General features: G+C 41.1%; 2 protein-coding genes across 2 annotated transcripts; one reads left to right on the top strand and one right to left on the bottom strand.

Moving 5' to 3' along the window:
- Positions 1–634: 634 nt before the first annotated feature.
- Positions 635–14,582, bottom strand: LOC147214672 (myosin-4-like). Its single transcript, XM_086140217.1, has 39 exons — positions 14,452–14,582; positions 14,164–14,385; positions 13,938–14,081; positions 13,190–13,346; positions 13,095–13,122; positions 12,887–13,001; positions 12,709–12,801; positions 12,551–12,614; positions 12,372–12,470; positions 12,173–12,276; positions 11,664–11,802; positions 11,427–11,545; positions 11,104–11,253; positions 10,859–11,029; positions 10,469–10,775; positions 10,179–10,252; positions 9,978–10,065; positions 9,783–9,900; positions 9,564–9,687; positions 8,858–8,994; positions 8,476–8,731; positions 8,158–8,400; positions 7,897–8,073; positions 7,676–7,821; positions 7,498–7,588; positions 7,030–7,419; positions 6,820–6,946; positions 6,609–6,727; positions 5,857–6,053; positions 5,588–5,771; positions 4,661–4,826; positions 4,429–4,553; positions 4,037–4,345; positions 3,138–3,341; positions 2,275–2,400; positions 1,422–1,592; positions 1,134–1,334; positions 917–1,048; positions 635–784 (listed from the first exon to the last, which is right to left on the bottom strand). Exons 2-39 carry the CDS (start codon positions 14,365–14,367, stop codon positions 767–769), a joined length of 5,817 nt encoding a protein of 1,938 aa, XP_085996343.1. The 5' UTR covers positions 14,368–14,385; positions 14,452–14,582; the 3' UTR covers positions 635–766.
- A 4,777-nt stretch (positions 14,583–19,359) lies between these two features.
- rsph1 (radial spoke head component 1) lies at positions 19,360–25,034 on the top strand. Its single transcript, XM_086140699.1, has 8 exons — positions 19,360–19,502; positions 19,695–19,808; positions 20,770–20,875; positions 20,959–21,049; positions 21,664–21,799; positions 22,298–22,369; positions 23,043–23,148; positions 24,879–25,034. Exons 1-8 carry the CDS (start codon positions 19,449–19,451, stop codon positions 24,938–24,940), a joined length of 741 nt encoding a protein of 246 aa, XP_085996825.1. The 5' UTR covers positions 19,360–19,448; the 3' UTR covers positions 24,941–25,034.
- The last annotated feature ends 1,043 nt before the right edge of the window (positions 25,035–26,077 follow it).

Genomic DNA, 26,077 nt, shown 5'->3' with positions numbered 1-26,077 from the left:
TTATATAGAATCACTATATGCAATATAGATGTAGTATCAATTAATTTATCCATTCATTCATGTCTATGCCACTTGTCCTGTGTTTAAAAGATCAAATACTCTCAAAAAGTGCCTACTGCCAATTTTCTGATGCTTTTGTATTTTTTCACGGGAATTAAAAAAAAAAAAAAAAAAAAGTTGATTCAGTTGTGATTTTCGGAAAAATCTGTTTCCGTCTTGAGGAAATTCCCCATGAATTTTTAAAATGATTGTTGGCCGTCCATTACAAAATAAAACAAGTGGATTGCACCAGGGATGACAAGTGTGAGAAACATATAAAACAAAGATTTGTAGACTGGGATAGCCTTTGTTGGGGTCTCGAATTATTGACTGCAAAAATCAGTGCTGCTCAAAGAAATATGGTGGTTAAATGAATATATATATATATATATATATATATATATATATATATATATATATATATATATATCTGTAAATGCCCAGCTCGAGTTGAGGTTGAGATGGAATTTATCAAACCTGGCCAATATTTCTGAAAAGAGAAACACATGAAAGTACTAATCGCGGCTTGGAATCGGAACACAAGTACTCATATGAATAAATGAACAAAAAGAAATGAAACAGACAGAGCTGATGCTTCACACCACTTTATTTCTCTACCATTTCACAGCAAAAATAAGCCGGGCTTGTTAACTTTGTTTGAGTTTCTCTCCGTGCTCGGTAGTTGGACTGCAGGGGGCCGGGGGGGGCCGTTGTCTCGCCGCAGGGTCTACTCTGACTCGGCAACCTGAATTTATTTGTGTGAAAATACCAATCAGCTCCATGAGTTTCAGCGGAAAAAAAAAAACAGTAGTGTCAAGGTTGACCTTTGACCCCGTTTGTCATTGAAAGGGCCCGACATGTAAACGGCTGACGCTACCTTGACGAATTCTCGACTCTTGGTTCTCAACTTGTTGACTTGGGTCTCGGCGATGTCGGCCCGCTCTTGGGCCTCCTCCAACTCGTGCTGCACCTTCCTCAATTTAGCCAAATGGGAGTTGGCCTGCTCCTCCTGCGGAGAAAGTAATCGCCGAGGTCGCGTCACTCCGATAGGCAAGTAGATATTTTTATCCACGGCGGAGCGGAGACATTCTCACAGCCTCTTCGTTCTGCCGTTTGTACGCCTTGACTTTGAGCTGCAGCTTGTCCACCAGGTCCTGCAGCCGGAGAACCGTCTTCTTGTCCTCCTCCGTCTGGTACGTGAGCTCTCTGATCCGCCGCTCGTACTTCCGGATCCCCTTGACGGCGTCGGCCGCTCTCTTCTGTTCATTCTCCACCTCGTTGTCCAGTTCCCGTACCTGCGATGAAAGCCCGCAGGCTCAGATGTGACACAGTGATCTCAGAGAGGGGATGCGACCTTGTCTGGAGGGAGCAGGTTTTGATACCCGAGCCTCCAGTTTCTGCAGCTGTTTCTTGCCCCCCTTCAGGGCCAGGCTCTCAGCCTCATCCAGGCGGTGCTGCAGGTCCTTCACCGATGCCTCCAAGTTCTTCTTCATCCTCTCCAGGTGGCTGCTGGTGTCCTGCTCCTTCTTTAGCTCCTCAGCCATCATGGCCGCCTGCAGAGGAAGCCACTATTATTAACTCTTTCATATGGTGATTGAAAAGAAATAAAATAATGTAATTGTTTAATATTCAATATGGTATAAAATATCATAAAGATAAACATTTAATGTTCCCAATTTCACCATATGCATAATTTTATTTTAAACTTAATATAAATAATTTATTTAATTGTTTGATATACAATATGGTATAAAATATCATAAAAATAAACATTTAATGTTCCAAATTTCACCATATTCATAATTTTATTTTAAACTTAATATAAATAACTTAACTCTAACTATTAGAACATAATCATTTAAAGCTGTAACCATGTGCTGCACAGTGGTGCAGCGGTTATTGCTCGAGCAAAAAGATCTCTGGTTCAGTTCCAACTGTGGGGGTGAGGAGCTGAATGAATGAATGTTATTCACACATTTTATTACCTCTCAATGAAATGTGCAAATAAATGAATAAATCTCATGATCAGTAATCAACCGTAATTTATATAAACAGGAAACATCAATACATATTGAAATGTCTATATATTTATGTCTAGTTCCTAATGTTATTAAGTTAAATAATGAAGTGAAGAAAAATTAAAAATATTCTTGCTGCAAATGATAGCGCTCATGTGAGCAGCAGCCAGAACGGCCTGAAACTGTCAACCTGGGCTCATAAATTAAAGGTGTTTACATCAGTGATCGCTTTCTTGGCTTTCTCCTCTGCGTTGCGGGCCTCTTGGGTGGCGTCTTCAACCTCGCCCTGCAGCTGGCTCACATCTGCATCCAGCTTCCTCTTGGAGTTCAGGAGGCTGGTGTTCTGCAATCCAATGACACTTAGCAAACAGCAAATGAAAATAAACTCAAGTCTGGTTTTGAATTAACATAAATGACGCTAACCAGCCATTAGGCAATACAGGCAAATGCTTAACCCACGGTGGCCTCAAGAGGGAGACAAAAATCTGGGAAAAAAAATTCACCTTCACTATAATTATATTGATATTAGTTAATGCTATTAACTCTTAAAATGGAAAAGCTTATATTGGTTCACATGCAAAGCAGTTTCCAATTATGATTACTAGAAATAATAATACTAAATAACCCTATAGTAATACTAATCCTAACTCTAACCCGAGCCTTGACTTTGACACTTAATAGTTTAGTTGTATTTCTCATTCTCCCCTCCCCTTTTTTTTTTTACTGTTTATACAATTTCCTACTATTATTTATTATTGTTATGTTTTACTTGAAACTCTGGCAAAACAATTTCCTTCGGGATAAATAAAGTTTATTCTTATTCTTATTCTAATCCAATGATAATTGGTTTCTTTGGTAAGCGTGTGTAAATTGCAGAGGGAGGGGGAAGCACTACAAAATTCCTCCAAGGGTAGGGTAGGGGTGGCTCTGGTGTGGAGAATTAAGGAATTTTACATGATAACCTGCCATCCATTGTGATGGAAAAATGCCTGTTTTTTTAATTTATACAGCAAGTGAATGCCCTGGTTTGGAAGAGGAAGACCCTTTGACTCGGGCTCTCAGGTAAGGAGTGCGGCTCACCTGAGAGTGCAGCAGCCCGACTCTCTCGCAGGCGTCAACGAGCTCCTGCTCGGCTACTTTGCGGCACCTGTCCGACTGCTCCAGCGCCGCATTCAGCTCCTCCACCTCCGCCTGCAGCAGGCCACTCCTGCGCTCCATCATGGCCACCTGCTCTTTCAGGTCCTCCTGGTTGTGTAGCGCTTCATCCAGGTGAAGGGTCTGTTCCTGTGGGGGTTTAATGTTGGATGTTACATGGCAAAAATTAACTAGGTATTTGTTGTAAAGCTGTTTTATTCAATGAACAAAATCAAATATCATGCTTGTTTTGTGAATTTCTCAATTTAAATCACTAAAAGCATTTTCTAATGATATTGAAAACTATTTATTCCCTTTAATAAATCACCGCTAAATACATGGCAATAAATCAAGATTGTTTTTACACTGATGATGCAATTTTACTTATCATAATTTTATATATTAAATATAATATATTCTATATATTATATATCTCAGTTCTACCACCTCAGTGGTGGAACAAACTTCCGGAAGCAACAAGACTAGCATCATCTCTCTCAACCTTCAAGAAACAGGTAAAAACTTTTCTCTTTCGGGACTACTTACTGCGCTGATGCTTGAGCTGCCCCAGATCAGGTTAGGCACCAAGTTAGGCTATGCAGTGTGTGTAGATGTGTATGTTTGTGTACGTCTTTGTCAAAAAAAAAACAAAAAAAAACTCACTAACCCAAGCTTACTGTTCTGTATATTTCCTGTGAATCTTGTATTTGCAAGTGTTATTTGCAGTCCTTATGTCCTCTATTGTAAGTCGCTTTGGATAAAAGCGTCAGCCAAATGTAATGTAATGTAATGTCATGTAATATTGAAATATGAAATGTAGGCGATATGTATGGTACGGTGCGTACTTTGAGGTGAGCCTGCATGTTCCTCAAGTGCTTCTGGGCTTCGGCCGCCTGCCGATTGGCATGGCTCAGCTGGATCTCCATCTCATTGAGGTCACTCTCCATCTTCTTCCTGACCCTCATGGCATCGTTCTTGCTGCGTATTTCGGCATCCAGCGTGGACTGCATGGTCTCCAAGGTGCGCATGTGGTTCCGCTTCATTTGCTCAATCTCCTCGTCCTTCTCCGCCAGCCTGCGGTCAACCTCGCCCTTGACCTGAGTCAGCTCCAGCTGGATGCGGAGGATTTTGGACTCCTCGTGTTCCAGTGAAGCCTAAAGCACAGATATAAGAAGTTAATTTGAACTTTTATCCAGTTTACATATCTCAAGGAAGATCAGCAGCCTGTACGGTTTACCTCGGCCTCCTCTAAAGCAGTCTGGATCTCCGTCTTTTCCGTCTCTGTGTGTTTCTTGGTCTTCTCCAGCTCATGAATGGCTTTACCATTCTCCCCCAGTTGATCGGACAATTCGGAAATTTCCTCTAAAATCATGAAAATCTTCAGTTAAATGAGACAACCCAAAACTAACTATATATTAGAGCAAAAACCACATATCCTTCGCAGGTATGAGGAGTATCCGCGCACGTACGCTGCAGGTTCTTGTTCTCCCGTTTGAGAACCTCGAGGTGCTCCAGAGCCTCTTCGTAGGAGTTCTTTATTTTAAAGAGGTCCGTGCTGAGGGAGCGGCACTCCTTCTGCACTCCTTCCAGCTCGGCCTGACTCTCCTCGTACTTCTGCTTCGACTCGGCCAGAACCTAAACACAGCAATGATTTGTGTATTCTGGTGCAAGATTGAAGATGTTGTCACAATGCATCCAAATAAACAAAGAAAAATTATTGAAATTATTGGGTGATAAATGGATACGGTTTCTCATAAAACTGAACATTAGTGTATGTGTGTGCATGTGTGTGTGTGTGTGTATTGGCACAATAAGCAGTATAGATAATGAATGAATGAATGAATGAATGAATATCAAACATTATGTACTACATATGCACCCAAAATTAACTTAAAATTTTAATTAAAAAAACATATATGATAGATAGATCGATAGATAGATAGATAGATAGATAGATAGATAGATAGATAGATAGATAGATAGATAGATAGATAGATAGATAGATAGGTAGGTAGGTAGGTAGGTAGGTAGGTAGGTAGGTAGGTAGGTAGGTAGGTAGGTAGATAGATAGATAGATAGATAGATAGATAGATAGATAGATAGATAGATAGATAGATAGATAGATAGATAGATAGATAGATAGATAGAGATGAGAGTTGTCAGTACAAAACAAGCCTAGACAGAAATGTGTTTTACATTTTTGTAACAAATCTCTATTCCAGGCAAAATTGGCCAAGACTAGATTTATTTACTATACGAACTATTATAATAATAGTATTATGTATAATAGCATTATATATTATATATTGTATATATGTTTCATAATATTTCAACATTTCATCCTTTCTTCAAATATACAGACATTGTGATTGACAGCAATTTCCAGGAGATCCCACCTTATCAAAGCTTCTCTGCTTCTTATCCAGGCTGGCAGCTTGAGCATTGGCCCGCTCCACGTCAACCATCAGGTCCTCCACCTCTCCTTGGAGCCTCTGCTTTGTCTTCTCCAGAGATGAGCACTTGGCGTTCACGGCCTCAATGGCCTCCTCCGCCTCTTGTAAACGCTGCGCGAGCTTTTTCCTTGAGATGAGCCACAAGAAAAACATTCAATACGCTGAGTTGCTGAATCAGAGAAACGGACGTTTTGCACATGAGAGACTCTAACTTTGCCTCTTCCAGCTCGTCGTTACGCTGGATGGCGTCGGTCTCATATTTGGTTCTCCACTGGGCCACCTCAGTGTTGGCCTTGGACATAGCTCTCTGGAGCTCAGCCTTGGCCTCCTGCTCCTCCTCAAACTGCTCCCTCAATAGGTCGCAGTCATGGCGAGAAGATTGGAGAGCGTGGGCAAGGGCGTTCTTAGCCTGACAGGGAAGATACAAGGATTGCAGAATTCCCAATTATTCCCCCTTGCTGATTTATTGCCTTTAATTTCAGGTACCTTTCCTCTCCCAACAGATGCAAAAACCCGTACAACCCTCTTGTCTTCACACAAAATACGAAGATCCAACAGACCATTAGTCTAGCTTTGGGAAAACAATTAGCCAAATGCCACAGCAATGGATTTCGGTAAAAGAAAAAAAAAGTGGATGTATTTTTCAAGGATCGCAAACCTCCAAAAAGTACTTTTTGATTTGTATCATGTGATGCATGGGGTCAAAAGTCTAGAAGAGCTTATTCTTAAACCTGGTTGCCAGTGTATTCACTATTTTGACAAAACAATCCAGAAGCCTGTACCAAGAAGTTCAATGTCATGGTTTTGTTTCTAGTCCTTGTGTTCCACTGAGCAGCTTCCATTGAAATGTATGGAGGCGCCATCGCAAGTACTGACATAAATAATCCATAAGGTGACAAATAAAGACAACTATTGCCATTGATCAAGAGATAGTAATAACTCGGAGGGTGGTCGGGCAACAAACCTTCGTCTCCTCTTCAATCTGCCTCTTAAGCTCCTCGGCTTGCTGAGTGAAAGCCAGCTTTGCCCGCGACATCTGAACCAGCACCGCTTCCTTCTCCTCAAGAAGACGGGAAAACTCACCTGTTTGCAAAAAATCAGACACAAACAAATCAGAGCACGTTTTCCCAATTCTTCTGAGCAAGGGGAGGGTTTTTTTTTTTTGGTTTCCGTACCGTTTTCGTTCTGGAGTCGTGCTCTTTGAGCATTTATTTCGGTGATCAAACGAGTGTTCTCATCGTGTTTGGACTTGAACTCATTCAGCTGGTCTTCCAGAGAGTGGCACAGCTTCTCATAACTGATCTGTCGTCATTGATAAAATAGATTTGAGACGGCACGCCACTTTATTGCCACGGCGTGTGCTTCATGCGCCGACCCCTGCTTACCTTTGACTTGACAATGCCCTCAATGTTACTGGACAGGTCATCAATCTCCATCTTGTACTCGCTCTTCTCCTTCTCCAGCTTCTGCTTGACCCGCTGCAGGTTGTCGATCTGCTCTCCCAGCTCGGCCATGCTGTCGGCGTGCTTCTTCCTCAAGGCCGAGGCAATGGACTCGTGGTGGAGGGTGGACTCCTCCAGGTCCCTCCTCAGCTTCTGAAACTCAGCGTCTCTCTTTTTGTTCATCTCCACCTGGGCGGCGGTGGCCCCCCCGGCCTCTTCTAGCCTCTCACTGATTTCCTCCAGCTCCCGCGTGAGGTCTGCCCTCTGTTTTTCCACCTTGGCTCTGGCAACGTGCTCCACGTCGATCTCCTCCTCCAGCTCCTCGATGCGAGCCTGGGTGAAACAGCGACTGATCAGGATCGCATTTGATCTGGCGCAGGTATGAGAAAAACATTTTGATTTTCCAAATACCTGGAGTTCTTTAATCCTCTTCTGGAACTGCGTGCCCATGCTCTGCTCATCCTCAATCTTGGATAGAAGCTGGCTGAACTCAAAGTCCTTTCTGCGACGCAAAAATTGCACGACGTGATTAATGCACTGGAACATGCACTGGAAGAAACCATGATGACGCCCTCGCTTCGGCCCATACTTTTTGAGGCGCTCCTCCATTTGTTGTTTGTCATTTTCCAAATCCATTATGGATTCGTGGGCTAGTTTGAGGTCTCCTTCAAGCTTCCTTTTGGACCTCTCAACATCTAACCGGATCTTTTTCTCTTGCTCCAGAGACCCTTCGAGCTTCAAAAAGGGACATTTTCTTCAAAAATGTCTAAATCACGTTTCTTTTCTGTAAGGTCACGGCTGTCGACTTACATCGTCAACTTGTTGCTCCAGCTTGACTTTAGCTTTGGTCAGGGAGTTGACTTTGTCTTCCTCTGCTTGCAGGTCATCCAGTGTCTGCTGGTGCGCCTCCTGCAGAGCCATCTTCTCCTTGGATAACTTGGCAATGCTATCATCAAGAGAGGACATCTCTTCTGTGAGGTTCTTCACCTAGAATTTGAAAAATAAAACAGACGCTTGGGAAATGCTCATGTCCCGGCCCGATGTCTAGAAGACCAACCGGAAATCACGCACTTTGTTTTCGGTGGCGTGTTTCTCCTTCTCCACTTTAGCCAAGGTGAGCTCCAAGTCATCAATATCTTTTTTCAGCTCGGAGCACTCGTCCTCAAGCTTCCTCTTCTTAGCGGTAAGCTCAGCATTCACCTCCTCCTCATCCTCCAGTCTCTCACTCAGTTCTTTGGTTTTTGCCTCCAGCGAAATCTTGTTTTTTATGAGTCCTTCGCATCTTTCCTCAGCATCCGCTAGAGCTTCGCTCTCCTGGATAACCGAAAAAAAGATAATTTTTTTAACCTTTTAACTGGCTCATATGCAAGTATGTAATCATCTACTCACGGTTTGAATCTGCAAGCACAAATCATTCTTCTCCTGAAGCAGGGAAACCATTTTGGCCTCCAGCTCCTTTTTCTTGGCTTCAGCTTTGCTTAAATCATCTTTGCACTTGGCGAAGTCCTCCTTCATGATGGCCATTTCCTTCTCGGTCTCAGCGCTTCTCAACAGCGGCTTGATTTTGAAGTAGAGCTTCATCCATGGCCAGTGTTTCACGTTCATGAAGGAGCGGATGTTGTACTGGAGAGTGTAAATAGATTCTCTGCGGTGGGATTGAAGTATTATTTCATTTGGGAACTTGTTTGGAAAACAGCATTCATTACACTTCATCAAATATAGAAAAGATGAAAACAATAATCTGTTATCGATCTACCACAAGTCCCATTACCTCCTTTCCATCATCTTCTGGAACTCTTTCCTTCTGAGGAAGCCACGGCACAAAGCTTGTGTGATCGTGATAAGCGATGCCAGTCTCTCATCCCTCATTTCCTCTAGCAGACCCAAAAGTCCCGCTTTGAAGAACACCTTGAAGAAGATACGTACAGATAAAACTGATGATGCACTAACAAAGATTTTGGTTTGTTTGACCTGTTTTCTCAAGCAAACTGCAATCTTGACAAACCAGTTGGTGCAACGATTAAACCTTGAAGTGGGCCTTACAGTAAAATAGCAAAAAGATACATTAGAAAATTGTATCTGTCACCAAACCTAAAGCTGAAAAAATACAAGAAACCATATCGGGCAAAATGATTTCCAACATGTAACTCAAAATCCATTTTGTTTTTAAAAACGTCTGGATTAAATACTCGACATTCAAGTTCAGCTGACATTTTTTTCAAGATGGTGACCAAATTTATCTGCTGAAAATGTCCTTCAAAACCATTTCAGTGGCCTGTTCTGCCACAAATAATAGTCCCTTAGCTTAACAAATACACTTTTCTGAATTTAAACCATTTTCCCTGAACCTCTATTTTTTTGTCCAATCCCAGATAAATGTAGCAAAAGCACATGGATTTGTAATAGCATGAAAGAGACACATGGAGAACATGACAAGTACTGAAACAAACAGAGGCCCAAAATCGAACAGAAAATACCTTCGTGTGGCCGAACTTGTACTGCGTATGATCCACATCGATGGAGCCCAGGAGCTTCTCTGCAGCTTTCTTATTGTCAATGAACTGTCCCTCTGGGATCACGCTGGCATTTAGTACTTTGTATCTACAAAAACAAAGAGCATCAGGAATTAGTTGGGTTTTTTGGTTTCTTTTTATTTTGCATCAAATCCAACTCTTATTAACTCTTATTACTACTACCTTTGCTTAAAGTCTCCATACAGGATCCTGCTTGGGAAGCCTTTCCTGCAGATCCTGATTCCTTCCAGGACACCATTACACCGCAGCTGGTGTATCACCAGATGGTGTTCCATGATCCCTAAATGTCATGATGCAAACCAACGCTGTTCAAACTGTAAGTAAACTTGGGCCTATGGCACGATAGTTCAGAAATACCTGGAGTTTTAGTTTCGTTCGGAATGAGACACCTTACAAAATGTGGATGAGTGCTCCTGAGATTTGTCATTAGCTTTCCGAGGTTCTCCTGTTGAATGAAAAGAAAACAGCCACTGCTTTGTCACATAGATGCCCAAAGGTTCCTAATACATAGAAGTATAGTAAGATTATTGATAATATCATTATTATGGAGCATTTCACCCTGAAGAGAGCTGACACAGTCTGGAAGGATGAGCCTTTCTTTTTTGCAGCTTTCTTCGTGGTTCCACCAGTCTCTAAAACAAAGAGACCGTACAAATGTTTTTCATCAACTTCACGAGGCTGAGATATTTGACCCGAGAGTTCACATGTCAGGTTACACAAACAAACAATAGCTGGAATTAAATTGTTTTTTAAATCATCTAGTTTGTGGTTAAGTGAGATGGAGTTGAAACAGTGCGTTTTCTTGACACGTACATTTTAGAAGACCTTCCGCTCCCTCAAAGTCTTACCATCAGCGGAGGAGTAGCTGCTGTAGAGGAAGGCCAGTAGTTTCAGGCCAGCCTTCTGGAAGAGCTGGACCACGGTTTCATTGAGTGGATCCTTGTTCTTGTCAAGCCAGCCTGTAATGCTGTAGTCCACGGTGCCGGCATAGTGCACCAGGGAGAAGTGAGCCTCAGCCTTGCCTTTGACAGGCTTGGGCTTTTGGAAGTTGCTGGACTTTCCCAGATGCTGGTCATATAACTTGTTTTTGAAAGTGGTGTCTGACGCCTTGGGGAACATACACTCCTCTTCCAGAATGGAAAAGATGCCCATTGGCTGTTAAGTAGAGAGGCAAATTTCAAACATTTCATCGCACAGGCTTCCCTGCAATGTTGAATAATATATTTGTACAAACTTGCCTTTTCAATGAGCTCTATGCAAGCCGCTAGGTCCATCCCAAAGTCAATGAACTCCCATTCGATCCCTTCTTTCTTATACTCCTCTTGTTCGAGCACAAACATGTGATGGTTGAAAAACTGTTGCAGTTTCTCGTTGGTGAAATTGATACACAGCTGTTCCAGACTGTTATACTGCAAAAAACAAAAAAAATTGCTCTTAACCACATTAGTCAGTGCAACTAACAGAATGCTCGGCGCGTACGTACATCAAAAATTTCAAACCCGGCGATATCCAGGACGCCGATGAAGAACTGCCGGGGTTGTTTGGTATCCAGCATCTGATTGATGCGAACCACCATCCACAAAAACATTTTCTCATAGACCGACTTGGCCAACGCACCAATGGAGTTGTAGACCTGTGTAATTATAGCAGTTGGATCAAGTTTCTATAGTGTAATACACAACGGTCCTGCTGTCAAAATCCTTAAAAGGTTGACTCAGTGTATGGAAGCAAAGTGGTCCTGCTGAGTATAACAAACATCACATGATATTATCAATATATTAGTAATTCTTATCACCAAACGTATACCTGCTGAACGGTTTGCCCTTTGGTGACATATTCGTTCCCAACCTTCACTCTTGGGTAACACAGAGCTTTCAGCAAGTCCGCAGAATTCAGCCCCATCAGGTAGGCTGCTTTGTCAGCCACTGATGAGAAGCAAGTAGAAGAGCAACAGTTGACAGATAAGAGCCAGCAGCAGGTCTATGACGATTATATCTCCATCGCAAATAAAGATAATTTTTGGATTGCAAGGCAATCGATCACCCTCAGTTCCATCGGGCTCAGCCTGCTCCTCCCTCTGCTTCTGTTTGAACTTCATGTTGCCGTAGTGCATCACGGCGCCTGTAAGCTTGTAAATGCCAATCTTCTCCTCTCCCGTAAAACCCAGGACGTCAATCGCGCTCTGAGGGAGCGTGCACACAGAGCTTCCATCAGTCAGTGCACGATAATAGACCTCAGATTGGTTTGGAAGGAAAAAAAATGTGGGCACAGCAAGATCTTTTTTTGAGTGACTCATATGGTCAACGACCCTCTGGTTTCGGTAATATTAAAATAAGGGGCATATTTTTTTTCTTTAAATTTCCTATGATGCTTATAAAAAGCTGAAAATTGGATGTCCTCCCTCTCTCTGCTAGGAACTCTTCTCCGGGAAAAAATGTTATTCTAGGATTTTGGTCATGAATCCGTTACCGTGGAAGGAGAGGAAAAATGGAAACAGATTAAATTGGAAATAGATTGACAGATTTTGGGGTTGGGTAAAGGGCAGAACTTACATCCGTGGCCATCAGCTCATCGCTGTCATTGATGCTAGCCACACTGATCTCCCCCTGGCTCACGAAGGGGTAGTCAAAGGGGTTGGTGGTGATAAGAAGAGTCTCTGGGAGGAAAAACAACGTAGCAATTACAGCTGCTCTTATCGCAGTTTTGTTTTTTTTTTTTCCTTAATGATTCGTACAATGTACTACAGGCTACCTATGAGCTCGGGCTTCTTGTTGGACATGATCTGGTAAAATATGTGGTAGCTCCTCTCTGCAGAAAGCTGAAATGTTACTCTGGATTTCTCCAACAAATCTGACAAAACAAATAAAACAAGCTTTAATAAAAGGGTCCAATTGCAAAATATAACGTCCCTTTTTAGTATTTTGACTCACAAGTTTCAATGTCAGCGGAAGCCAGTTTTCCTGTGGTCCCAAAGTGAATTCTTATGAATTTCCCCTGAAAACCAAACAATTTATGACACTTAAATCGCGGTTGATAACAGCGTGTGATAGCAGCGTGTGATAACGGCATGTGACACAACTCCACTCACAAAACGGGAGGAGTTATCATTTCTGACAGTCTTGGCATTTCCAAAAGCCTCCAGCAGTGGGTTGGCAGAAATAATCTGGTCCTCCAGATTCCCCTGCAGTTCCAAAAACAAAAGGATGTAATTAAAAATACTTTTTTACATTTTTAATGAATGGTTAATTTGAATGTGATAAGATCACCTGCAGTTTGCCGGAACCGCCGGAATCCTTTTTTCTGTCACTGGACCCTGCGATTGTCGCAAAGTACTGGATGACACGTTTAGTGTTGACAGTCTTTCCAGCACCAGATTCTCCACTTCAGGTTGGGGAGAAAATAAAAATAATAATAATTGCTTGTCGTCTCATCAGTAGGAAGAGAAAACAAACAGAATAAAATTGCAAAGCTTACGTGATGAGGATGGACTGGTTTTCTCGATCTGCCGGAAACACAAGTTTACTTTTGACAGTTATCATTTAAAGTGACTGCAACAGATAGGTTTTTACCAGTTAACATGGACTGATAGGCGTTGTCCGAGATGGAGAAGATGTGAGGGGGGGCCTCTTGGCGTTTTTTGCCCCTGTAGGCAACCACGACCTCCTGGTTGTACACTGGTAGCCACTTGTAAGGGTTCACGGTGACACAGAACAGCCCGGAGTACGTCTGGAATTACATCAAACCGTGTGGGCACTTTTACGAAGGTCAATCAGTCGAGAACAAACAAATGGCTAAAATCAGTTGCAATATGTTTCGCTCATTTCATGTTAAAGATGTTACGAATCTCCAGGGATTATTCAGGGATTGTTAACATGTAAACCACCGTGAAAACTGGATTGCATGTAAAATATATAACTACATACTATATGTAAACAATGTGGAGTACAAATTGCATTGTATATTACCTTTTAAGTACCAGGAAAACTCCTATTTGTATTTGCACCATACAGAGAGACCTGCTTTTGAAATGAATATTGGGATTAATAAGCTATGTGATTAATGATTTTAAACTGACTTTCCTGATGAGTATCACACACTGCAATAGTAGTGAGATTGAGTGAATGAATGATGAAAAGACAAGAATTGTTTATTTATATGTTAATATAATTTTTATATCTAATTTATTTTCAATCATTTGACGCGATTCGTTTTTAATCACTTCATAAGTAGCCACCACAGTTTATCACACATTACAAACTGGACGGAGGCGGCCCCTCCTCAACCATCATCGGCAATGACAAACGCTGCCTTACTCACATAGATCATCCATGCTGCATAGCGCTCTTTGAGGTTAAACAGCACGGCGGCCTCATTGAGGTGGGTCATCATGGCCATGTCCTCGATCTTATCGAACTTGGGCGGGTTCATGGGGAAGATGTCGTCCTCCGTCACACTCACGACCTGTGACGGTAAAGACAGATACGGTAGACGTGGCTTTGCTGCGGAAGGAGAGCTTGCCTCCTTCAGCGCTGACGTACTCTACCTTTCCAGCTTGAGTTTTAACCGACACTTTTCCCTTGTCTTTGCTTTGAACGGTTCCCTTTACAAACAGCTCCTTGGGATCCACCACGTACACCGAGGTTTTGGCGTCAAAGGGTCTGTTTTGGGCTTCGATTCTCTCCCGTTCAGGTCTCCTCAGGTAAAGGGCTGCCTCGCCGAACACGCTCATCTCAGCGTCCGTACTCATCTCTGCAAGTAGTGTGAGCTGTGAGGAGGGAAGATGTTAGACCAGTTTTGTGATCAATTCAAATTCACCTCAATCAACTTTTACCTTGGACAGTTGAGTCTGCGGTTAAATATCCTCTGGTCCAAACCCTGTCACTGACAGGATCTATCACGGATCTATCAGGATCTATCACGACCAACATACAACATACAACAGACATACAAGATGCCCTCGGAGTGCCTGGCTAAAAAAATGTGGACAGCTTTGACCCCTTACTCCTTTTATAAGGCCTCCCATGGTTGCATTAGGAAAGACAGCAAATACCTATATTTAGGTCAAAGCCCCCAATGAATGTGGGTGGAGAGGAGCGATTACTTTGGCATGTGATATCACCGAGATGTCACTGAGCTTTTGTTATAAATCCAAGGCAGCGAGCAACTGCAGCTCAAGACAAAAATGAATGTCAGAGACGGTGACCTCTATAAGAGATCCCCCGCATCCCAAGGGATGATGGACAGTGTCACATAGGGTCCACGCCAGACCCAGAGCTTTAGAAGACTTGGACTTGACCAAACCAAATTGATGGAGCTATGAATAATAACACATCAAAAATTATATATTTTAGATTTTCAGCTGGTGTTGAGAGAGAATAAAGAGCACAGCTTTCTATAAAATGGAAGTAGGGAAACAGAGTTTAATTCAGGCTAAAACTACTAATAGCCGTGATGCTCATACACTCATACACAATCGCCCTCTATAAACCAGAGCTCACAATCCTAATAATGAAACATCATGCTGTGCTCCTTTCCACATGTAGACTGTTTAATTGTCGTATATTCATATTATGTAGCTCATTCATGGTCACATGATTTTTTTATTGAAATGCAGTGGAATGCCACAACACGTTGTGCTAAAAATACCTCTTCTCCATGTTCTATTATCTATATACAGGGAAATACATCTCCGCAACGTGTGTAACATCACCAATTGTTTTTTGGACTTTTATTCTGAAAATCTGGTTCGATTGGTTTGGAAAAGGGAGGATACACACCAGGATGAGACAGACTGTGCAACCTCCCAAAGATAACCAGGTCCTTGTTCCTTTTGAGGAACCCTGTTGGCTTTACTCGAAAAAAAAACAGACCACAATTTAGCAAAGGAACTTCACTGGAGTGTGGAAGTGAACTTGTGGAAGTTGTCTGCTTATTTATAAAAGATCTGAAAGGATTGCAAAATTCATTTTCGGATGGATTACATTCTCTTCTAAAACAAAACATAATGGAACCCATTTTTTGCTCCATTGGTGATTTTGGCCAATAACAACTGATAATATCACAACATTCCATCTATAAGCAAATGGTTGACGTTTACACTGGGAAGAGGGTCTCGGGACTCGTGGAGCCTATCTATTTGGTTGTGCTGGTTGATAAGGTTTACGAACCCATCTTATTTAATAGCCTGGTGTCCAACCGATATTCTAAAAGGAGCCTGGCCTACATGGAGAACATCATGTCTGTTTACAAGGCCATGTTGGACAAACTCCATCACATACAAGTGTGTGATGGAGTTTGTCACCCAGCTTGGGATGACCTGCAGAATTGCAGTCTTTAGGATTTAGGTCTCATGGATCAATTTAAAGCCTTAGTAAAAGCCAGAGTTGCTCAAGATAAATTTGCATTCAAGTGATGTCTGAATGTTCTGGATGTTGTCAGTATCAGACAGTTGTATTAGACTGCATGACGTTGACTTCTGCTCCAGCTAGACGAACAACATTCAAGCAACGTTTGGCATGGTATCTCACTTGGTACTTGCTGGGATTGTAGACCCCATTTTTCACAAAGTTTTGAGCTGTTGTATTTAAATGGAATTTACTTTTAATTTAAATTTTTATTCAAATTGTGAGCTTTTTTGGAACAAGGGAGTTAAAGCTCAAAGGTCTTCCTAGGTAAATAAGTATTTTTTGTAATTGAAAAAGGCTGTAACAAAAATTTTCTCTCTTCAATATTTGCTATCTATGTATAAAAAAAACTGCATTTATATGATAGATTTTTTAGTCTTCTTTTTTAACATGGAGGATATTTGACTATCACAGTACTGTGCCATGTCCAGTTAGTTGAATTAATCCACATACCTTTTTAAATGTAAAGAACTTCCAACAGAGATTACCAGTCATTCTTTTCATGGAGGTTAAGAGACTTTGTTATGCTTGTTTTTTTCTACAAAACTTGTTTATATGCTCCTTATATTACTGAGATTTCAATGCCGTCATTTTTAAACGTCTCGTCAGCATCATGAGAGGGAGATTAGACGGCCATAAACTGACAAGAAGGGCGCTAAATCATGAACAAGCAGCCCCGTGAACCCACAGCTTACATTGTCCCCATCTTAAATATGGGCAACATTAAGGAATTAATCAAGTGTGATATTCTTAGGGACTGTCCTCAAAGAGAGAGTGATACTCAGTCTGAGGACGAGTAGTGGATTATCACCACAGCCTTAAACTGCCTCTCATTTTTATTTTTTTTATTTTTTGGAACGGCCGCGTCTGTTCCTGCAGATTGAAGAATGGCCTCAGACATTCTGAGTATCGCCTCCTCATGAGTCCCAGAAAGTCAAACTAAATGCGGGGGGATTTAATACACAGTTCATTCTAATCTTTAATGCAACAGATGGTAAAATCTCACGGCTTAGGAGCTAATGTCAAGTCAAGTTGAAGTTGTCTAAATAAAGGGTTGCTAAGCAGAGGTCACATAGTCTATTATCAGTCAGAGATGCACTTTGGTATCATTTTGATGGACAGCTGTTAACAAAAGTCTCTCCCTGAGCCACAATCACCATTATCTAGAAAAGGATCCAGGCTTTAATTAAAGGAATAGCAATGTCTTTCACATATTTGCTTTTATCCAGTAATCTGTGGATGAAGCTCTGACATCCTTTGTGTTAGGATACAAAATTAAAGTATCACTTGAGTAAAAGGAAAGTATTGTCGGGAAAATGCACTTGAAGTGTCAACTCATTATGTAGGGTGTAATATTCTTGTGTGTTATGTTGTGTGTCTGTGTGGTTTCTCTGCAAGTGAGGACATTTGATTGTTGTGGAAGTTATTAACATTTTGACAATTTTAATGACACTAGTGCTTAATTGAATTGTGTTTTTTATATCTGGATTGCTGCTCTGTGTGATAATGTATAAATTGCAATTCTTTCGAAGAGAGTTCACAACACATTAGTTGATACAGGAGGTTACAGCATCAAGTTTTTTGGACAAATGATGCATTCATTATACTTTTAGCAATTCTATGCCTGACACAGGAGGTAAAATCTCATTGCACATACGTCAGATTAGATTCCATGAGTGAAAGCTTTATTGTTTCATCTAACATTATTTGATTCAATTTCCACAGATTTAAAAACATTATTAAATATTTCAAGAACATTTACAGGTATAGAATTTCCCTGTTGCATTTTCAAAAATATATAAATACTTGGTACAAGCTGCGTTCTTCTGTTATTCGGGTGTTGTTTTGTGTTAGTTTGGGTCTTTTCTTCAGATAAAGTGAATAAGTAGCTCCGTTTATAAAGTAATATGAAACTAAAGGGGACTATCGACACAGTTTATTACCCAATTGTATTCAATAAGTGTGGCATGCCATGCATAAGGCTGCACTGTGCTACTATGACATTCTGATGTCCGAAGGATCACATATTTGGATTCCATTGTCAGAGGGTTTTAACACATTTTACTATGTGTGACATTGAGCTTGCTACAACAATGGAAAAATAAATACATAAATGAACCTGCGTACTGTAGCACATTAGCGGAATCATCTGTCTTCAAGTATACAAACAGATCTATTGTAATTAAGCTTGTCAACAAAAGGTGGACCACGGTGCCCTCTATTGTTACACCTCAGGCACTCCAATTTCCTTGCTTTAATACATAAATATTTCAAAACATGCTGGACACACATTGGACTTGTAAGCACAACATGTAAATTTGAAAGTAAATTAATAGGTAACGGAACAGTAAGAGGCTAGACCGGGTGCCCACCGGCGGACTCCTTGAGCAGCGAGTGCACCAAAAAAACGGGGCAGTCGGAGGGAGACTGACCAAGGAAACCACCCATCCTGTCACAAACAACTACAGTAACTGGTTAACTGTTTCATTCTGTGAACTATAAACATGACTCCCTGTTGTAAACTAATATGTTAAACTACAATACCAGATGTATAATGAACAAACATGGAGGTATCTTTCTGACTTCCCCTGGATATATGTCGCGTTCTGAATAATAATAAAAATAATGACAATAACAATGATAATAATAATAATAATAATAATAATAATAATAATAATAATAATAATGATAATAGTGAGGTGACAGAACTAATTGAAAATCAGGGAGGGGAGAAAAGAAAATGAGATTTTGGACAGAATTTACATCACAGATAGAAAAAATTATTGGAATGTTCAGGGTTATTTTCTGCCTCTCACACAAAGACAGCTGGGATAGGCTCCAGCATCCATTGTGATCCTCGGTGTAGGATAAGCGGTAGACAATAAGAAATTCCACTAGATAAAATAATTCACGAAATGACGGATGACAAAAAAAGGTCCTCTAAAGAATTACAATTCTGGATTTCTCAAAACATCATTTTGAATTTAAATGAACCGCAAAATTGGAAGAGGGCTTCCTCTGTAAATGGTATCTTGTCCATTAACCATTAGTATTATTACTGTTATTTCTAGTAGTAGTCATTGTGAAGAAAGTACACCACTGAATAATTAAACACAAAGATGGAAACAGTTTAACAAAACAAATTTTGATTAAAATGGAGAAAACATGTGTGCTGGGGGGCAATTTTAACTTTTAAAGACCAAATGAATTGTCTTTGGCTTGTACAGAAAGAAATAATACAGATTAATACAGACCAAGGGCCTTGGTGACTAGTGAGCAGAGGTTACCATGACAACTATAAAGTAAACTTGTCTCTTAGCAACTACAAGGGTTTGTTGACGCTGAGGTCAACGATTTTTTTTTTTACGGCTAACATGACTATTTAGCTAATTTTGCTTCAGGTATTTAGGAAACAGTATTTATCATGTCCGACGTTGGGTCAGACGAGGACTTCGAGGACGAGCGCAGCAAACTCGGGGTGGGCGAATGAAATAATCACCGTTCTTTCAACCCAGCTGTCCGATGCTAACGTTAGCTTCTCCTTGACACCTGTTTCTAAATTAACGTTAGATGCTACTTTAGCATCCAACAGCTTAAGTTAGTTCTGGTCGAACTACTGAACCCCGTTGTCCGCGGTATCTTTAAACCAGTGTTTGCTGGACTTTTGCAGGAATACGAAGGGGACCGGAACGAGGCCGGGGAGAGACACGGTAACGGCAAAGCTGTTCTGCCAAATGGGGACATTTATCAAGGAAAATATGAATACGGGAAAAGACACGGACAGGTAGGGTCGTTTACCGTGATTTCTACGTGATTTCTACGTAGCTCTGGGGCCATCACTACCACTGAGGCATGATGAGGGACAATAAAATTGTTTTTCAAAATGTTATGAAACCTGAAACAAATGTATTTCTAGTCAAGAAAAAATACATTATATTTACTAATTAGGCCAAATTTTGGGTTGGCAAGGACATTTCTTAACCCATTTTAAATGTTTTAAGAAAATATCTCAAATTAAGTCATTTCAATGTAGTAGTAGTTGAGAGTTGCCAGAATCTTATCATGGAATTGCCTTTAAAACGGCAAACTAGCTGAAATACATATATTGATTAGTTTCTTGATTAAATAAATTAAAAAAATAAATGAGTTGATGTTGTTGTGAGGAAGGAGGACAATTGCCTCAGAATTTCCCCCCCAGAAAAACAAAACAGAAAGCAACACATGCAAGTCAATAAAATTACAGAATAATATTTAAACAAAAGTCTGCATATTGGCATGAAATCAAATTGTTGACTGAAAATAAACAAAATGAATAAATGAATAAAATCTGAAATTGGCAGATATAGGTGAAGGAACATAGCCTTGTGAAGAAGATGATGTTGAAAACACATCTTGGTGACTGTCATACTTACTGTATTGTAGTTTAAAAGGGTTTGGTAATTAATTGTGGCCTTCCCCATGTGGCTATGACCCTGTTTTCAGGTGATTATTGGAATCATTTTGTCAACACGGGTCTTATTTGTAGATCTTAAGAAAAAGTTTTGCTGCGTTAGATGCAATTTTTTTGGATGTAGCCACCAGGGGGATGCGGCGAGCCCCCCCAACAGTGCCAAAGTTGTAATTCAAAGCGGGCCCAGTCACTGCTGTCATGAACATTCAAATACAGTTTTTTTGTTTTTATTAAAACATCTGTCACAGATGGAGGATGTATCTTTATCCTAGTGTAATATCTTGATTCCTGATAGGGGACATATCGCTTCAAGAATGGGGCCCGATACGTCGGAGATTATTTCAAGAACATGAAACATGGACAAGGGACCTTCTTCTATCCAGATGGCTCCAAATATGAAGGCATCACCAATTCACAGTTCTCCGTGCCAGATTATTTACAATGTCTGTCTTGAAGCACATCTGGAATGTTCTGTGTGTTTCAGGCTCGTGGGTCCAGGACCTGAGACGAGGTCATGGGGTTTATACTTACCCCAATGGAGACACATATGACGGAGAGTGGTTAAATCACATGAGGTATATCTACAGCTAAATGACCGCATTGCATGTTATTCATTCAATCCCAAATTACTTGTTTCACTCACCAAAGGAGGATGCTGTGATGTCACAAAGGCAATTTGCAAACAAGGCCATGTCCTCGTGTGTGTGTGTGTGTGTATGCCTGTGAATGCGTTTATGTCAGTAAGGTGGTCTGCAAAGGGGGAGTTGTGATGTCACAGGTTCATTGCACGCCTGTGACATCACAACTGCTGTGAGATCACACCTGCGCAGCCAAAATATGCGAGACATTAGGATGGAATTGGCAAAAGAAGCTACTTAAAATCACTAATGGTATAGTAAAATATGTAGTTGTTTTTTTTTAAATTCTGAACAAATTACCTGAAAATACTTAAATGAAGATTGTTAATACTGATCAAAACATAAACTCAAAAGGAGGTAAACATCAGTTTATACCTTGCAAACAGTTACACAGAAAAGTATCAATGTATTAAACTGAACCAAATTTCTGTGTGAAATTAAGGGGTTGAAGTCAAAGTGATGGAAATAGTGGCTCGGGAACTCTGAACTTGCAGTGATGAAGTGAGAAAGTCTAATCTTTTTTTGCTGTCTTGGTGTTGTGTGATTTACAGGCACGGCCAAGGCATTTACTGCTACCACGAGACTGGCTCAATGTACAAAGGCTCGTGGGTAAACGGCAAGATGGCGTCATCGGGAGAGTTCATCTATGCCAACCACCGGTTCAGGAGCAACTTTGTCAATAATAACGTGAGTTGCGTTCCATCATTGTCTCATCAACCAATTTGGTTGCATTGCTTGAAACCGCACTTGTCTGTCACTCAGTGCCAACAATGTATCAACAACAATGTTAGATGTGTCACTAAAGGAATAATACTCCCCAAAATGTTAATAAAATACAGTTATATACTTTTCCTCGTGCTCAGAGAATGTCAGGTAAAGTATTTAGTTAACAAATCCCCCCCCCTGGAGTTTGACAGGAGAAATATGAAACAGCTTCTTCCAAAATAAATTAAATTCATAGTGACTAATATAAGCACAAAAGAAAGAAAATTAAATAGATCAAAACATTTTCTCCCTCCTGTCTAGCCAAATACCACAATGCCCAAGAAAGGACCAGGATATAAATCAAATTCCTTGTTTTTTTAGCCATATTCCTGACAACCAACTGTTTATTTACTGTGACAATAGCATTACAAGTTTGTATCACTGTCACTCTTCATGATGAAATGCATCTTGTCTTTGCAGCCTTGTGGGCCGGGCAAATATCTGTTTGACATTGGCTGTGAACAACATGGCGAATATCACCAAGCAGAGGAGGTAGACCACCGGCTACACACGCTGCCCCTTTCCTGGCTCAATGTCCTGATAAAATACTATAGTCACTGCAAACAGAAAAGCAAGTATTGGTTCAGAAGCACTGCAGTGCTCTGGCCACTTTTCTCCCTCGGAAACTCTGTTTACTCTTCTTTACTTCTCTCACTGCTGCACTATTCCCGTGTTCTACTGCATGACCGATCGCCTTCAGTTTAAACTCTGCATCGTAAGCGTGTCTCTTGAAAGTTGCCGATTTGGGGTCTTTATACACACATAAGTGATGCGGGACTGGAATTCCCCTTTACAGTTTTTACCGCTGCTACTTTGGCGACGCACGCAAACACGCACACACACACACAAATAGAAATGAAAATGCACGCTTCGCGCAGTCATATATCCCAGCATTCACTTCTACGGGAGAAAATTGAGTCGGCAGCTGCTTCCTGTAGTTGAGAGACCTCTTGCGGCTCAATATTGATCCATATATAAGGCGCACTGGGTTATAAGGTGCACTGTTGGTTTTTGAGAAGATTAAAGGCTTTTAGGTGCGCCTTATAGTGCGGAAAATACGGTATTTTATTTTTGTTTCAGGCAAAGGCCATTAGGGGGCTTTGGCATTTACAGATATTTTCATAAACAATTATTTGTATCAAACACTATGTCCTAATCTTTGCAGGACAGAGCTGAAGGGGAGTGGGGTGAGCTAGCCTCCACCTCTGTCCTGAAGTGGACCCCTAAATTCATCTCCCCCCTGATGCCGTCTGCCCCTGAAGAGACTTCAGGTAAAACTTGATTGAGGAAAGATGCCAGACATAGACAGGGTTTGGGTTTTAATAATCCTCAGACTCAATGGAATGCATACAGATGAACGCAATCATTTGTATTTCCATTTTGATTTTCAAAAGGAAGAACCAGCTGCAGGGATGGTACAACCTCTTGCTTTCCTGGTTGTTACTCAAAAAAACTACAAGGGAACCATATTGCACTCTTTCCTTTAACCATCCCACACTGAAGAATTTCAAAAGAAAATCAAGTAAACAATTGTCTCATCTTTTAATGCTTGTGGTCAAAAGTTAAAAGTCTCTTAACACCTGTTGCGAGGTTAGACAGCATGAGTGAAAAAAAATAATCAGAACTGCAGATGACTTCATCATGTTGAGGTTCATCAGGTGCAACATGACTTGCAATGAACATATTGATAAGGAGCTGTGATAAGTGATCTCCTGAGTCTTTCCGTGAACTGAATATATTGAAGACTTAAGGAATACTGACTTTTATTGCTGTGGATCTGCCCACAAAGGAGAATGTACAGAGGTAATGTGATCAGCCACTGCAATGATATAAATACAGAAACCTAGCTCGGTGCAAAGCTAATTTTAAACTCCTGAAATCCAAAGTTTTTTTCGAACTTTTACTTCTATGTTTTTAACCGCCCCTGCAGACCTCCATTCCATCACTTGCTGTTGGATGTTGTAAAAACATATTATCAAAATCCAAGAATGTCTCTTCAGCTTCATCACTGTCAGAACATATTAACATTGTTAGTTATGTTCTGAATTTACATGCAATCTTAAACGACTAAGACTTAAGAATTCATATAGTTAATTGTAATGTCCTTGTGTGAGGCTTTCGGGGGTCAAAGGTTTTTCTTCAGTGAGCTCCTCACAGAGCTCCTTAGAAAGTGTTTTTAACGCTCTGTTTTGAGTAAGGATTTCCCTTCTCTTTCATCGGTGGTTTAGCAACTGCTGGAAATTCCCTCCCCCTCTGACTAGAATGCACCTGACTCATGGCCCTCTGTGATCTAGATTGAGCCCTGACACATTTACCTGAAGAGAGTCAGTGGAAACACTCAAGCTGCCCATCCAGACCCTGTCCTCTGTGGGCTCTTTCATCCAGAGTTTCCCCTCCTTGCCTCTTAACAGTAGATTCAGCAGGAGTCGATTACATCAGTCCTGTGTCCTCTGGGCTATTTAACAGACAGCCTTGTGTGTTTTTACACGCCTTTTAATGTATGTGTTTAATTACAATGTAGTTGCCCAGTGGCAGTAAAAACCAGCCCTGACAAAGCAATTCCTTACTACTCTGCTCCATGGTGAGGCAAGCTGCAGGTGCAGCAAATCATTTAATAATCTGAGCTGCGAGCTTTGTAAAAGCCTGAAAGGGCATATCCTAAGCTACATGAATTCATTTTCTGAGTCAGAAGGCGCTTGTTCTATTTTTTTTTAATCCCTGCAGGGGTTATTTCCACCTAGTTTTAGCGCAAAGGCGTTGGGGAAGGCTTCAGTGTGCACTTGACTGGAATCAATCTGCGTTTCCAAGTTGTTATCCAATAATTCATGCTTGGATATAGAAAGTAAAAGCATGTATTGCAAACCCTGCTAGTGTTTGGAGTTTGCCATTAATTACATTGGAGCCGCTCAGGGACCTCAGACACTGAGAGCAGGAAACACTGAGGCAAAAAGATATGAAAGTGAATGACCCTGCCGTGTGTGCTGTTGTGTTGTTTTGTCAGGTGGGGAAACAGAGGAGGAAGAGGAGGAAGAGGAAGAGGAGGAGGAGGAAAGACTTGACTGACCAAGGGAGTGATCCCACCCCCCAATCCTGTATAGTCCAGCCATCTTGTATATTGAAAAATAGTTTCTCGGGAAATTGTGTGTCTCATTGTCCTTCAACCTACTTTTTTCAAACAGTTTCCAATGTAAAGGGTTTATGTCTTTTCTGGATTAAACATTAAGGACACAATCAACTGTGTTTGGGTTTTTTGTCTGGTGTCATGTATCTATCCACTACTCCAACCCTGCTCTATCTGTAAATCTACAAACCAATGTGATATGTTTATTATACACTCACTACACCCTCCTCAATGTGCCACTCACGAAGAGACTGTGTTTCTTCTTTTTCTTTCAGCTTTTCTCTTCAGGGGTCACCATTAGCGAATCAACTTTCTCCATCTAACCCTATTCTCTGTATCCTCTTCTCTCACACCAACTACCTTCATGCGTCCATAAATCTTCTCTTTGGTCTTCCTCGTGAACTCCTGCATAGCAGCTCCAATTCCAGCAACCGTCTACCAATATATTCACTATCCCTCTTATGTACATGACTGAACCATCTCAGTCTGACTTCTCTGACCTTCTCTCCAAAACATCTAACATGTACTGTTCCTCTGATAGACTCATTCCTGATCTGATACATCCTGGTCACTCCCAAGGAGAACCTCAACATCTTCATCTCTGCCCCCTGTCTTTTCACCATTGTAACTATTTATAGTCCATACAGCATCGCTGGTCTCACCACTGTCTTGTACACCTTTCCTTTTATTCTGGCCGATAGTCTTCTATCACAAAGTACCCCTGACACTTTTCTCCACCTATTCCAACCTGCTTGAACCCGTCTCTTCACATCTTTTCCACACTCTCCATTGCTCTGGACTGTTGACCCCAAGTACCTGAAATCCTCCAACCTTTTGATCTCCACTCCCTGTAGCCTCACCGTTCCACCCGAATGCCTCTCTTTCACACACATATATTCTGTCTTGTTGTGACTCACTTTCATTCCTCTTCTTTCCAGAGATTACCTCCACCTCTCTAGACTTTTCTCTACCTGTTTTCTGCTCTCACTACAGATCACAATGCCATCTGCAAACATCATGATCCATGGAGATTCCTGTCTAACCTCATCTGTCAGCCTGTCTATCCAGCCTTTTAAGGT

Source organism: Fistularia commersonii, chromosome 33, assembly GCF_037954325.1.
Source record: "Fistularia commersonii isolate RoL2024-O1a breed Wild chromosome 33, RoL_Fcom_v1.0, whole genome shotgun sequence".
In the NCBI taxonomy this organism is placed as follows: Eukaryota; Metazoa; Chordata; class Actinopteri; order Syngnathiformes; family Fistulariidae; genus Fistularia; species Fistularia commersonii.
This window is presented reverse-complemented; position numbering and strand designations above follow the sequence as displayed.